Source organism: Hippopotamus amphibius, chromosome 15 (assembly GCF_030028045.1).
Source record: "Hippopotamus amphibius kiboko isolate mHipAmp2 chromosome 15, mHipAmp2.hap2, whole genome shotgun sequence".
Taxonomy (NCBI): Eukaryota; Metazoa; Chordata; class Mammalia; order Artiodactyla; family Hippopotamidae; genus Hippopotamus; species Hippopotamus amphibius.
This window is the reverse complement of record NC_080200.1, coordinates 26326402-26341831: the sequence shown is the minus strand read 5'-3', so window position 1 is coordinate 26341831 and position 15430 is coordinate 26326402. Positions and strand designations below refer to the sequence as shown.

Below are 15430 nucleotides of genomic sequence, written 5' to 3'. Positions count from 1 at the left end.
GACCCTGAAATTCCTCTCCCAGAGTAGCGTGTGCACAGAAGTCTCTTACATCTTCACCTGGAACAACAGGCATGGATCCGGGGTAGAGTGTATAGATAAAGTGTGGTTGCCTGCTGAGAAGGAGGTGGGGCTTTTTCAAGCCACACAGCTAGGCAGCATCTAGAGAATTTTCCAGTCCTCCTGCTTCATCATTTAGTCCTTCTTCCCCAGTGCTGCATCTTGACTTAGATAGCATCTTTGACTTTGTGCATCCCTCCCTGTCCCCAGAGCCCTCAGTGGTGTTTGCCAAGGAGCAGCCAGCACACAGCGAAGTACAGGCCGTGGCGGGGGCCAGCGCCACGCTGAGCTGCGAGGTGGCCCAGGCCCAGACGGAGGTGACATGGTACAAGGACGGGAAGAAGTTGAGTTCAAGCTCAAAACTGCATGTGGAGGCCACGGGCTGCACCCGGCAGCTGGTGGTGCAGCAGGCGGGGAAGGTAGATGCTGGAGAGTATAGCTGTAAAGCCAGGGGCCAGAAGGTCTCCTTTCACCTGGATGTCACAGGTCAGTTATTTGGGGGGGATGCTAAATTAGCCCTTTTTGAAGATGATGCGACTAGCTTATAGCCGTGACAGACTCGGTGGTCTTCCCATCACATTTAATCTCTTTACATCTCCCATCTCCCCACCTCCCACTTTATCCCAGGAACACTGGGTGGGAAGGGTGTGTATAGAAGGAAGAGGGACCCCTCTTGTGCACTGTGAATGGTGTTTCCATGTTGTAATGTTCCAGGTGATCTTTGGTGTCCAGGACCCTGGCTCCTTCTCGACCCTGGGGTCTCAAGTAGACTGGAGGTCTCTCACCTTGGGTTGTGCGAATGTACTTTTGGATGTTCTAGCGGCCTCCAAATTCCCTCACCCAGAACCATATGGGGATTCTCCCTAATCAAAGATGTTTGTATTTCTTTGAACCTGATAAGGGGATGTTTCAGCCACATAATCTTACTTGACGTTACTTCAAGTCTGAATTTTGGGTCAGCAAAGTTTTAGTTGTTTTGGGACACTCTTTCTTCCTTGTACATGGTTGTAGAAGTTATCTGTGTACCCAGATGTCACAAAATCTAGGTTCCGGTTCTGTTGCAATGTCCGTGCAAAGTAAACCAAGAGAAGAGGGTTGGTAGATACCTGCCTTTGATATGCACCTCTGAGATATGGCACATTCTTCTAAAAGCAAATTTTGGTTTCCTTCTGTCTTCAGCGAGTACATTCTGTGTCAGTATTCCTTTTGGAGTTTGGTTTATAGATTTAGAAATGGAGAGTTGTAAGGAGCTTTTCCTACACCAGCGTGCTTTGTTAAAGATGAGGTATGGTAGTAGCAGCCACTGACTGGTAAAGCAGTATTTATTTCATAGCATTTCCTAATGACTCCGGTGTGTGTCTGTACCTTGGGGGCTGGTTCACAGAGATGTCTGCAAACTAACTTTAGTTTCCTTTTGTTAAAAGAGGTTAACCTCAAATAGAGGTGGGCTGCGGTCCTACATTGACTCCTGAATGCCACCACATAACAATTTGTTATTGTATCAGTATTTAATGATTCACAGGTGTATATAGATACCAAGAAACCCACTATGAAACATTTTTATATTATATAATGAAATATGATATTATTTCACACAAGTAAATTTGAAAAGTTTTGAAATATTGGCCAATTCTTAGAAAACTATATCAGCACTTACACAAGAAGAAATAAACAACTTGAATAGTCTTATAACCTTTTAAATAAATGGAACCATAATAAAAAAAATCTCAAAGAATGAGATTAAGCTCAGTGGCTCTATTGGCAAATTATATAAAATATTCCGGAAAGAAATTATTCCATATTCACAGAGATTCTTTAAGAGAATGGAAAAAGGAGATAAATAGATATAGATATATATGGATATAGATGGACGTATGGACATATATGTATATGTGTATGTATGTGTATATATGTGTGTGTGTATGTACTCCTTTTTAAAAATTTATTTTTTATTTTTTATTTTTTATTTTTTAAGCTCTTTATTGGAATATAATTGCTTTACACTTTTGTACTAGCTTTTGAGGTACACCAAAGTGAATGAGCTGTATTTTTTTAAGCTCTTAATTGGAATATAATTGCTTTACACTCTTGTACCAGCTTTTGAGGTACACCAAAGTGAATCAGCTGTATTTAGACATATATCCCCATATCCCCTCCCTCCTGTGACTGCCTCCCACCCTCCCTATCCTGGCCCTCTAAGGCATCACCCATCATCGAGTTGATCTCCCTATGTTAAACAGCAACTTCCCACTAGCTATCTATTTTGCAGTTGGTAGTGTATATGTGTCTGTGCTACTCTCTCACTTCGTCCCAGCTTCCCCTTTGCCCCTTGCCCCCCCAACCCAGTGTCCTCCAGTCCATTCTCTGCATCTGCTTCCTTATTCTTGCCCTGTCACTGGGTTCATCAGTACCATTTTTTTTTTTTTTTTTTAGATTCCGTGTATATGAGTTAGCATAGAGTATTTGTTTTTCTCTTTCTGGCTTACTTCACTCTGTATGACAGACTCTAGGTCTATCCACCTCATTACATATAGCTCCATTTCATTCCTTTTTATGGCTGAGTAATATTCTATTGTATATATGTGCCACATCTTTCTTATCCATTCATCTGTTGATGGGTGTTTAGGTTGCTTCCATGTCCTGGCTATTGTAAATAGTGCTGCAGTGAACATTATGGTACATGTTTCTTTTTGGATTATGGTTTTCTCTGAGTATATACCCAGTTGTTCAATTTTTAGTTTTTTAAGGAACCTCCAAACTGTTTTGTATAGTGGTTGTACCAACTTACATTCCCACCAACAGTGCAGGAGAGTTCCCTTCTCTCCACACCCTCTCCAACATTTGTTGTTTCCAGATTTTGTGATGATGGCCATTCTGATCAGTGTGAGGTGATACCTCATTGTGGCTTTGACTTGCATTTCTCTAATGATTAGTGATGTTGAACATCTTTTCATGTGTTTGTTGGCCATCTGTATGTCTTCTTTGGAGAAATGTCTATTTAGGTCTTCCACCCATTTGTGGATTGGGTTATTTGCTTTTTTGGTATTAAGCTGCATGAGCTGCTTGTCTATTTGGTAGTTAATCCTTTGTCCGTTGCTTCGTTGGCAAGTATTTTCTCCCATTCTGAGGGCTGTCTTCTTGTCTTGTTTATGGTGTTTTTCGCTGTGCAAAGCTTTTAAGTTTCATGAGGTCCCATTTGTTTATTCTTGATTTTATTTCCATTATTCTAGGAGGTGCGTCAAAAAAGATCTTGCTTTGATGTATGTCATAGAGTGTTCTGCCTATGTTTTCCTCGAGGAGTTTTATAGTGTCTGGCCTTACATTTAGGTCTTTAATCCATTTGGAGTTTATTTTTGTGTATGGTGTTAGGAATTGTTCTAATTTCATTCTTTTACATGTTGCTGTCCAATTTTCCCAGCACCACTTATTGAAGAGGCTGTCTTTTTCCATTGTATATTTGTGCCTCCTTTGTCAAAGATAAGGTGCCCATATGTGTTTGGGCTTACCTCTGAGTTCTCTATTCTGTTCCATTGATCTTCCTTTCTATTTTTGTGCCAGTACCATACTGTCTTGATCACTGTGACCTTGTAGTATATAGTTTGAAGTCAGGAAACCTATTTCCACCAACTCCATCTTTCCTTCTCAAGATTGCTTTGGCTATTTGGGGTCTTTTGTGTTTCCATACAAATCATAAAATTTCTTGAAAAATGCCATTGGTAATTTGATAGGGATTGCATTGAATCTGTGAATTGCTTTGGGTAGTACAGTCATTTTGACAATGTTGATTCTTCCAATCCAAGAACATGATATGTCCCTCCGTCTGTTTGTATAGCCTTTGATTTCTTTCTTCAGTGTCTTCTAGTTTTCTGCATACAGGTCTTTTGCTTCCTTAGTTAGGTTTATTCCTAGGTATTTTATTCTTTTTGTTGCAATGGTGAATGGGAGAGTTTCCTTAATTTCTCTTTCTGCTCTTCTGTTGTTAGTGTATAGGAATGCAAGGGATTTCTGCACATTAATTTTGTATCCTGCTACTTTACTAAATTCATCAATTAGTGCTAGCAGTTTTCTGGTAGAGTCTTTAGGGATTTCTATGTATAATATCATGTCATCTGCAAAGAGTGACAATTTTACTTCTTCTTTTCCAATTTGGATTCCTTTTATTTTATTTTCTTCTCTGATTGCTGTGGCTAAAACTTCCAAAACTATGTTGAATAATAATGGTGAGAGTGGGTACCCTTGTCTTGTTCCTGTTCTTACAGGGAATTCTTTCAGTTTTTCACCATTTAGAATGATGTTGGTTTTTGGTTTCTCATATATGGCTTTTATTATGTTAAGGCAATTTCCTCATATGCCCATTTTCTGGAAAGTTTTTTCATTAATGGATGTTGAATTTTGTCAAAAGCTTTTTCTGCATCTATTGAGATGATCATATGGTTTTTTTTAAATTTATTTTTATTTTTTTTATTATTTTTGGGGTACACCAAGTTCAATCATCTGTTTTTATACACATATCCCCGTATTCCCTCCCTTCCTTGACTCCCCCCCCTTCGAGTCCCCCCCACCCTCCCCGCCCCAGTCCTCTAAGGCATCTTCCATCCTCGAGTTGGACTCCCTTTGTTATACAACAACTTCCCACTGACTATCTATTTCACAGTTGGTAGTATATATATGTCTGTGCTACTCTCTCGCTTCGTCTCAGTTTCCCCTTCACCCCCCGCCCCCTCCCATACCTCGAGTTCTCCAGTCCGTTCTCTGTATCTGCGTCCTTGTTCTTGTCACTGAGTTCATCAGTACCATTTTTAGATTCCGTATATGTGAGTTAGCATACAATATTTGTCCTTCTCTTTCTGACTTACTTCACTCTGTATGACAGATTGTAGTTCTGTCCACCTCATTACATAGAGCTCCATCTCATCCCTTTTTATAGCTGAGTAATATTCCATTGTGTATATATGCCACATCTTCTGTATCCATTCATTTGTTGATGGGCATTTAGGTTGCTTCCATGTCCTGGCTATTGTAAAGAGTGCTGCAATAAACATTATGGTACAAGATTCTTTTGGGATTATGGTTTTCTTTGGGTATATGCCCAGTAGTGGGATGACTGGATCATATGGCAGTTCTATTTGTAGTTTTTTAAGGAACCTCCAAATTGTTTTCCATAGTGGCTGTACCAACTTACAGTCCCACCAACAGTGCAGGAGAGTTCCCTTTTCTCCACACCCTCTCCAACATTTGTGGTTTCCAGACTTTGTGATGATGGCCATTCTGATCGGTGTGAGGTGATACCTCATTGTGGCTTTGACTTGCATTTCTCTAATGATTAGTGATGTTGAGCATCTTTTCATGTGTTTGTTGGCCATCTGTATGTCTTCTTTGGAGAAATGTCTATTTAGGTCTTCTGCCCATTTGTGGATTGGGTTATTTGCTTTTTTGGTATTAAGCTGCATGAGCTGCTTGTATATTTTGGAGGTTAATCCTTTGTCCATTGTTTCATAGGCAATTATTTTTTCCCATTCTGAGGGTTGCCTTTTAGTCTTGTTTATGGTTTCTTTCACTGTGCAAAAGCTTTTAAGTTTCATGAGGTCCCATTTGTTTATTCTTGATTTTATTTCCATGATTCTAGGAGGTGGGTCACAAAGGATCTTGCTTTGATGGATGTCATAGAGTGTTCTGCCTATGTTTTCCTCTAGGAGGTTTATAGTGTCTGGCCTTACATGTAGGTCTTTAATCCATTTGGAGTTTATTTTTGTGTATGGTGTTAGGAATTGTTCTAATTTCATTCTTTGACATGTTGCTGTCCAATTTTCCCAGCACCACTTATTGAAGAGGCTGTCTTTTTTCCATTGTATACTCGTGCCTCCTTTGTCAAAGATAAGGTGCCCAGATGTGTTTGGGCTTACTTCTGAGTTCTCTGTTCTATTTCATTGATCTTCCTTTCTATTTTTGTGCCAGTACCATACTGTCTTGATCACTATGGCCTTGTAGTATAGTTTGAAGTCAGGAAGCCTGATTCCACCAACTCCATTTTTCCTTCTCAAGATTGCTTTGGCTGTTCGGGGTCTTTTGCGTTTCCATACAAATCGTAAGATTTCTTGCTCTAGTTCTGTGAAAAATGCCATTGGTAATTTGATCGGGATTGCATTGAATCTGTAAGTTGCTTTGGGTAGTACAGTCATTTTCACGATGTTGATTCTTCCAATCCAGGAACATGGTATGTCCCTCCATCTGTTTGTGTCGTCTTTGATTTCTTTCATCAATGTCTTAAAGTTTTCTGCATACAGATCTTTTGCCTCCTTAGGCAGGTTTATTCCTAGGTATTTTATTCTTTTGGTTGCAATGGTGAATGGGAGAGTTTCCTTAATTTCTCTTTCTGCTCTTCCGTTGTTAGTGTATAGGAATGCAAGAGATTTCTGTGCATTAATTTTGTATCCTGCTACTTTACTAAACTCATCAATTAGTGCTAGCAGTTTTCTGGTAGAGTCTTTAGGGTTTTCTATATATAATATCATGTCATCTGCAAAGAGTGACAATTTTACTTCTTCTTTTCCAATTTGGATTCCTTTTATTTTATTTTCTTCTCTGATTGCTGTGGCTAAAACTTCCAAAACTATGTTGAATAATAGTGGTGAAAGTGGACACCCTTGTCTTGTTCCTGTTTTTAGGGGGAATTCTTCCAGTTTTTCCCCATTGAGAACGATGTTGGCTTTTGGTTTTTCATATATGGCTTTTATTATGTTGAGGTAATTTCCTTCTATGCCCATTTTCTGGAGAGCTTTGATCATAAATGGATGTTGAACTTTGTCAAAAGCTTTTTCTGCATCTATTGAAATGATCATATGGTTTTTATCCTTCAATTTGTTGATATGATGTATCACGTTGATTGATTTGCGTCTATTGAAGAATCCTTGCATCCCAGGGATAAACCCCACTTGATCATGGTGTATGATTTTTTTAGTGTGCTGTTGGAGTCTGTTAGCTAGTATTTTGTTGAGGATTTTTGCATCTATACTCATCAGTGATATTGGCCTGTAATTTCTTTTTTTTGTGACATCTTTGCCTGGTTTTTGTATCACGGTGATGGTGGCCTTGTAGAATGAGTTTAGTATTGTTCCTCCTTCTGCTACCTTTTGGAAGAGTTTGAGAAGGATAGGTGTTAGCTCTTCTCTAAATGTTTGATAGAACTCGCCTGTGAAGACATCTGGTCCTGGGCTTTTGTTTGTTGGGAGATTTTTAATCACAGTCTCAATTTTCGTACTTGTGACTGGTCTGCTCATATTTTCTGTTTCTTCCTGGTTCAGTCTTGGAAGATTGTATTTTTCTAAGTATTTATCCATTTCTTCCAGGTTATGCAATTTATTGGCATATAGTCGCTTGTAGTAGTCTCTCATGATGTTTTGTATTTCTGTGGTGTCGGTTGTTCCTTCTCCTTTTTCATTTCTAATTCTGTTGATTTGCATCCTCCCTTTTTCTCCTGATGAGTCTGGCTAATGGTTTATCAATTTTGTTAATCTTCTCAAAGAACCAGCCTTTAGTTTCATTGATCTTTGCTATTGTTTCCTTCCTTTCTTTTTCATTTATTTCTGCTCTGATCTTTATGATTTCTTTCCTTCTGCTCACTTTGGGGTTTCTTTGTTCTTCTTTTTCTAATTGTTTGAGGTGTAAGGTTAGGTTGTTTATTTGATATTTTTCTTGTTTCCTAAGGTAGGACTGTATTGCCATAAACTTCCCTCTTAGAACTGCTTTTGGTGCGTCCCATAGGTTTTGGGTTGTTGTGTTTTCATTGTCATTTGTTTCTAGATATTTTTTGATTTCCTCTTTGATTTCTTTAATGATTTCTTGGTTGAATTGTTTAGCCTCCATGTGTTTGTATTTTTTGCAGTTTTTTTCCTGTAATTGATATCTAGTCTCATGGTGTTGTGGTCTGAGAAGATGCTTGATATGATTTCAGTTTTCTTGAATTTGTCAAGGTTTGATTTGTGACCCAGGATGTGATCTGTCCTGGAAGATGTTCCGTGTGCACTTGAGAAGAAAGGGTATTCTGTCGTTTTTGGATGGAATGTCCTATAAATATCAATTAAGTCGAGATGGTCTACTGTGTTATTGAAAGCTTGTGTGTACTTTTTTATTTTCTGTTTGGATGATCTGTCCATTGATATACAAGTGGGGTGTTAAAGTCTCCTACTATTATTGTGTTACTGTCGATTTCCCTTTGTATGGCTGTTAGAATTTGCCCTTATGTGTTGAGGTGCTCCTATGTTGGGTGCATAGATATTTGCAATTTTTATGTGTTCTTCTTGGACTGATCCCTTGATCATTATGGAGTGTCCTTCCTTGTCTCTTGTAATAGTCTTTACTATAAAGTCTAATTTGTCTGATATGAGTATTGCTACTCCAGCTTTCTTTTGACTTCCATTTGCATGGAATATCTTTTTCCATCCCTTTACTTTCAGTCTGTATGTATCCCTTGGTTTGCAGTGGGTTTCTTGTAGGCAGCATATAGAAGGGTCTTGTTTTTGTATCCATTCATCAAGTCTGTGTCCTTTGGTTGGAGCATTTAATCCATTTACATTTTTTATAGATTTATTTATTTATTTATTTTATTGGCTGTGTTGGGTCTTTTTTTTTTTTTTTTGCTGTGCGTGGGCTTCCTTTTAGTTGCGGTGAGTGGGGGCTACTCTTCGTTGTGGTGCACGAGCTCCTCATTGCTGTGGCTTCTCTTGTTGCGGAGCAAGGTCTCTAGGTGTGTGGGCTTCAGTAGTTGCAGCACATGGGCTCAACAGTTGTGGCTCATGGGCTCTAAAGCACAGGCTCAATAGTAGTGGCGCATGGGCTTAGTTGCTCTGCGGCATGTGGGATCTTCCTGGAGCAGGGATCGAACCCGTGTCCCCTGCATTGGCAGGCGGACTCTTAACCACTGTGCCACCTAGGAAGCCCTTAATCCATTTACATTTAAGGTGATTATTGACATGTGTGTTCTGATTACCATTTTCTTAATTGTTTTGGGTTTGTTTTTGTAGGTGTTTTCCTTCTCTTATGTTTCCTACTTAGAAAAGTTCCTTTAGCAATTGTTATAAGACTGGTTTGATGGTGCTGAATTCTCTTACCTTTTGCTTGTCTGTAAAGATTTTGATTTCTCTGTCAAATCTGAATGAGATTCTTGCTGGGTAGAGTATTCTTGGCTGTAGGTTTTTCTCTTTCAGGACTTTCAGTATATCCTGCTATTCCCTTCTGGCCTGCAAAGTTTCTGCAGAAAGATCAGCTGTTATCCTTATGGGTTTTCCCTTATATGTTATTTGTAGCTTTTCTCTTGCTGCTTTTAATATTTTTTCTTTGTGTGAAGCTTCATTAGTTTGATTAATATGTGCCTTGGGGTATTTCTCCTTGGGTTTATTCTGTATGGGACTCTCTGCACTTCTTGGACTTGAGTAATTATTTCCTTTCCCATGTTGGGGAAGTTTTCCACTATATCCTCTTCAAATATTTTCTCAGACCCTTTCATTTTTTCTTCTTTTTCTGGGATGCCTATGATTCCAATGCTGGTGTGCTTAATGCTGTCCCCAAGGTCTCTGAGACTGTCTTCTATTCTTTTTATTCTTTTTTCTCTTTCCTGCTCTGTGACAGTTATTTCCCCCATTCTATCTTCCAACTCACTTATTCTTTCTTCTGCCTCAGTCTGCTGTTTATACTATCTAGAGTATTTTTAATTTTGTTGTACACTACTGTTTGTTTGCTCTTTAGGTTTTCTGAGTCCTTATTAACTGTTTCTTGTGTTTTCTGTATTTTGTTATTGAGATTTTGGATTGTCTTTACTATCATTACTCTGAATTCTTTTTCAGGCAATTTTCTTCTTTCCTCTTCATTTATTTGGTCTTGTGGGTTTTTTCCCTGCTCCTTTGCCTGCATGGTGTTTCTTTGTTTTCTCATTTTGTCTAATTTATAGGATTTGCTGCCTCCTTTCCCTATGCTGCCTAGTAGTAATTCCTCTTGTTTCTGCCCTCTGCCCCCTGTGGTGGGGTTTGTCCAGTGTCTTGTGTAGGCTTCCTTGTAGGGGGGTCTGATGTCTGCTTTATGGTATGTGGCTCTGTGTCTTTTCTCCCTGATGAGCAGAGTCATGCCATGTGGTGTGTTTTAGGGTATGTGTGAATTTAATATGGCTTTAGATAGTCTGTGTGCTAATGGGTGGGTTTGTGTTCCTGTCTTATTTGTAGTTTGGTGTGAGGTGTCCAGCACTGGCAGTTGCAGACAGTCGGACAAAGCCGGGCCTTAGACTCTGATACAGGGCTCAGTGAGAGTTTTCTGCAGTTAATTTTCCCTGTGTTTGAGGACTCCCTAGTAGTCTAGCATCCTGGAGTCAGTGCTCCCTCCCCAGAGTCTCCTACTTGACTTCTGATGGAGTAGTCCAGACTTCAGAGTTTGCTTGTCCTGGCAATAAATGGCTTTAAAAAAGACTGTCCAAGTCCCAGACTAATGGCAGAGTGTTGAGTCAAACAAATACTAAGTCAAGGAAACACATACATGAATAATACACACAAATACTGAATCCAATAGAACATAAGGCACTGGAAAGAAGTGATGGAAGAACCCCAGTATGCCATCAGACAATCCAAGAGAAAACCAACAGAAGTTGAAAACCAAACCAAAACAAACAAACAATCAAAGAAACAAACAAAAAATGAGGGAAAAAAACCATGCACACACAAACACAGATCCGGGGAGATTTTGAAAGCTAGGATCAAATATAATAAAGAGCAAGAGTACCAGCAGACAGACTGAAGATTCTCAGAATGAATCAGACAATTATACTTAGAACTAAGATAAAGACAAAACCTAATAATAAAAACCAAAGCAGTGTGTCATCTGGAGAATAAAGCAAGGAAACAGATCAGACCGATAATATTGCTTATAACTATATTAAGATAAAAGAAACTAAAAAAGGATAGAAGACAGGGCAACTGAAGAGCGTAGTGTGACTGGAAAGATGAAAAAGAAAGGAGAGAAAAAAATAGAAATGTATACAAGATAGAGAAGGAAAGAAGGTAGGAGAAATAAAGTAAGCACTACAAAAACTTAGCTAGAAATAGAAATATGTAAAAAGTCTCATTATAAAAATAGAAGAATAAAATAGAATAAAAGAATAAAACATATGTATAATATGTGTAGATCCCTTAGGACTAAGATAGTAATTAATTAAAAAAACAACAACCCCCCCCCCCACAAGCACATATCCAGGGAAATTTTGAAAGCTAGGATCAAATATAATAAAGAGCAAGAGTACAATCAGACAGACTGAAGATTCACAAAACAAAATCAGACAGTTATAATCAGAACTAAGATGAAGACCAAACCTAATAATAAAAACCAAAGCAGTGTGTCATCTGGAGAATAAAGCAAGGAAACAGAACTGAGAGATAATATTGATTATAAGTATATTAAGATAAAAGAAACTAAAAAGAGATAGAAGACAGGGCAACAGAAGAACATAGTGTAACTGGAAATATGAAAAGAAAAAGAAAAAAATAGAAATGTATAAGATAGAGATGAAAAGAAGATAGGAGAGATACAGTCAGCACTACAAAAAATAGCTAGAAATAGAAATATATAAAAAGGCTAAGAATAAAAATAGAATAAAAAATATGTTATAAAATGTGTAGTTTTCTTAGGACTAAGATTGTAATTAATTAAAAAAAAAAGCTAGAACTGATAGAACTGACCCCAGAATGGACCAGATCAATAGAATTAATCATGATATTTCTGTTTCCTTGGGGTCTCAGCTGTAAGTGCCCTTCTACCCACCTTGGGTTTTTTGTATTACTCTGTGACCAGCAGAGCTTCTTTTATTGTTCGTCTGTAAGCGCTGGTGTGTGGGGAGAGAGAGGGTACAATAGTGGCTCCTTCCCCTGGGAGTGAGTGAGCAGTGGCGCCCTGCCTGGGTCATGGCAGTTCAGTTGGCTGTGGTGGTGCCCATTTCAGAGGGATGCTGGCGTCTCAGGTGTAAACAGAATGTCTCCAGAGCTGGGCCACTCTGTGGGCTTTTGGCTCTCGGCTGCAGGCACTCTAGGCCAGCCCTGCCTGGGGACCTTTGTTATCCCTGACTGCACTAGCCAGGCCCAGAGGGGTCCTTCCTTTGTCTGTCACAGGCGCCAAGAGAGAGGCTACACCCACGGCTCCTCCCCCCTGCTTGTGAGTCAGCAGCATCGCGCTGCCACCATGGCTGCCCAGCTTTCCGCAGTAGGCATTCTCTGCTATGGATTTCTACCCTCCTGTCCTCTCAGTCTGTCTCCCTGCTGCCAACAATGTTTCTCACCCTGAACCAGTTCTCCAGTTCCCACATTGCAGCTCCCAGACCCCCTGTTCAGCTGTGAACTGTCGTCTCAGTCCAGACACGCTGAGCCGTGGTGCGGACCCTCCGTGTGTTTCTCACTCTTTCCTGCCTGCCACAGATCAGCCGCTTCACCCTCTTTGAACAGTCCTTAATGCCTCCCTTCTGACCCAGAGAAATTCCCCATTGGAGAACGGGTTTCCCTGTCAGATAAGGAACGTTTCCCCAAATTTGGCAGTCTCCCCTCTGTTTCAGATCCGCCCCCCACCCAGGGTGTGGGACCCATCCCTTTCCTTTCTTCTCCTTCTCTTTCTCCTTTTTTTCCCTCCTCTGTCCTACCCAGTTATGTAGGGATCTTTGCAGTCCTTTCTGGTGTCCGAGGTCGTCTGCCAGTGTTCAGCTGGTTCTGTGTGGGAATTATTGCATCTTTTGATGTATTCCTGGTGTATCTGTGGAGAGAGATGCATTCCACGTCCTTCTGCTTCACTGCCATCTTTCTTCCCCTATATATGTACTCTTTAACTCATTTTACGTGGCTAGCATAGCATTAATACCAAAATCTGACAAAGTATAGAGAATAGAAATTACAGGCCAATCTTTTGTGGATGTCAGCATCAAAATCCTATACAAAATATTGGCAAAGTGAATGGAGCAATACATGAAGAGTGTAATACACTCAGATCTTAACCCAGGAACGCAAGGTTGGTTCAACATCAGAACATTAGAAAAATCAGTACAATCTATAACATTAAGAAGCTAAAAGAGAAAAAGCATGTTTTACCTAAAAATGCAGAATAAAAGTGCTTGATAAAATGTTTACATCATATCCAGAATAAGAGTTTTATAAAATATAGCATGTACTTATATTAATAAACCACTTAATAACCTGGTAATAAAAGGATAATTCCTTAATTTGATACAGTATACTAAAGAAAACAACAGCAAACATCACACTTATAGGGAAACCTGGAAAGCCTTTCCTTTTAACTGGAGCATTTTAAGTGGCTCCACTGTCACAGCTTGTGTCCAACACTGTACAGCCTGTAAGGAGGAATATAAAGTAATAAGATTCAGGTAAACAGAGGTGGACTTCACAGATAAGATTATTCATGCAGAAAGTAGAAAAGGAAGAGTTTTTAGAGTTAGTAAGAAAGTTAAGGAAGATTGCCACATACAAAACGCACAGAAAACACTCCTGTGTAGATGTACTAACAATAAAGAGTCAGAAAATGATGTTTTAAGACAATTACAATAGCATCGAACTATGGGGATATATGTATAAATACAGCTGATTCACTTTGTTGCATAGCGGAAACTGGCACAACATTGTGTAGCAATTATACTCTAATAAAGATCTGAAGGAAAAAAAACCTAAAAAAAAGAGTATCATGCTTCTAATTCCATATCTTTATGTATGTTTAAGTATGTTTAAGGCTTCTGAGGGAGGATATTATTCAATATTTTAGGGAGGCAGTGAAAAGATCTAAATGAGTGGTGAGATATGCACGGAAGGCACAAAGATGTCCGTTCCTAATCAAAATCCAAAGCAAAGTTCTTTTGTGGGTGTGTCAGAACTGACAAGGTGATGCCAGGGGTCAAGTGGAACCGAAGCACTCATGAGGTGAAAGCATTTGATCTGCAGGCTACCAAACTTATTACAAAGCTGCAGTAATGAAGACAGCTGGGTGTCGATGCAGGGATAAATACACAGAACAGAGGAACAGAACAGGGAGCTCTGAAGCAGCCCCGCACATAACCAGGCTCCCCCATCCCTTTTCTGTTTTTTAGTTTTGTAGTGCTTGTGTGTGGTATAGAGAAAGGGTGGTCTTTTCATGAAACTGTGGTAATACCATGCAACTGTATGCATATATCTCTATTTTTATATCTATTCCTCTATAATAAAAATGGACGTCTCTCTCACAGCACAAGCAAACACTAACTCCAGGTGAGTTAGAGACTCCAATGTGAAAGATAAAGCAAGCTCTTAGCAGCTAATATAGATTATTTAATGACCTGAGGGTAATAAAAGATTTATTACGTAGGATATAAATGCATTAATCACAAAGGACAAATTGACATACTTGCCTGTATTAAAACTAAGAACTTTATATCAACAGAAGACACATAAAAAGTGAAAAAGCAGGTGACAAAGATGGAGAAAATATTTACACATCCATAGTTGTCAAAGCTCTCATACAGATATATGAAGAGCTCCTGAAAATGAATAAGGAAAAGACAGACAGTGCTACTGCTACTTGTGACACTACAGAAAGGCAAACACCAAAAGTCAAAAAGATGAGAAACAGTGCTCCACTTTGTAAATCATCAGGGCTGTGCAAAAGAAAGCTCAGGAAGTACAATACCAGACTGCCAACAGTTGACAACACCGAGAACAGACAAGAGCATGGAGCCCTAGGAACTCTCATGCGCTGTGAGTGGGAACGTTTTCTGCAGTCACGTGGGAAAGACTCTGCATCATCTAGGAAGGCTGAGGTGTGCATGGTCCTGATCTCACAGTTCCTTTCCTAGAAGCACATGTGCGTGGAACGAATCTTTCACAAAGTCCCCACTTGGAACAACATGCACTGATTGGTGGTAGAATGTATAGATAAATTGTGGGTACTTGTTGCACAACTAGCACAGTACATAGAGAAGTTTGCAGTCCCCCTTCCCATGTGTCCAGGTCTTCTTTTCCTAGAGCTGCCTTCCTGACTGAGATGGTGTCTTTGACCCTGTGCATCCCTCCCTGTCCCCAGAGCCCTCGGTGGTGTTTGCCAAGGAGCAGCCGGCACACAGCAAAGTGCAGGCCGTGGTGGCGGCCAGTGCCACGCTGAGCTGCGAGGTGGCCCAGGCCCAGACGGAGGTGACGTGGTACAAGGATGGGAAGAAGCTGAGTGCAAGCCCAAAAGTGTGCATGGAGGCCACAGGCTGCACCCGGAGGCTGGTGGTGCAGCAGGCGGGCAAGGCTGACGCCGGGGAGTACAGCTGCGAGGCTGGGGGCCAGAGGGTCTCCTTCCACCTGAATGTCACAGGTGGGTGCCAGGGTTGGGT

General features: G+C 40.0%; 1 protein-coding gene across 1 annotated transcript in view; it reads left to right on the top strand.

Moving 5' to 3' along the window:
• Positions 1-15430, top strand: part of OBSCN (obscurin, cytoskeletal calmodulin and titin-interacting RhoGEF) — a 188951-nt gene that overhangs the window by 77867 nt on the left and 95654 nt on the right. Inside the window, 2 exon segments of the mRNA XM_057708594.1 lie at positions 270-543; positions 15136-15411. Of these exon segments, the coding sequence (XP_057564577.1) occupies positions 270-543; positions 15136-15411 (550 nt within the window).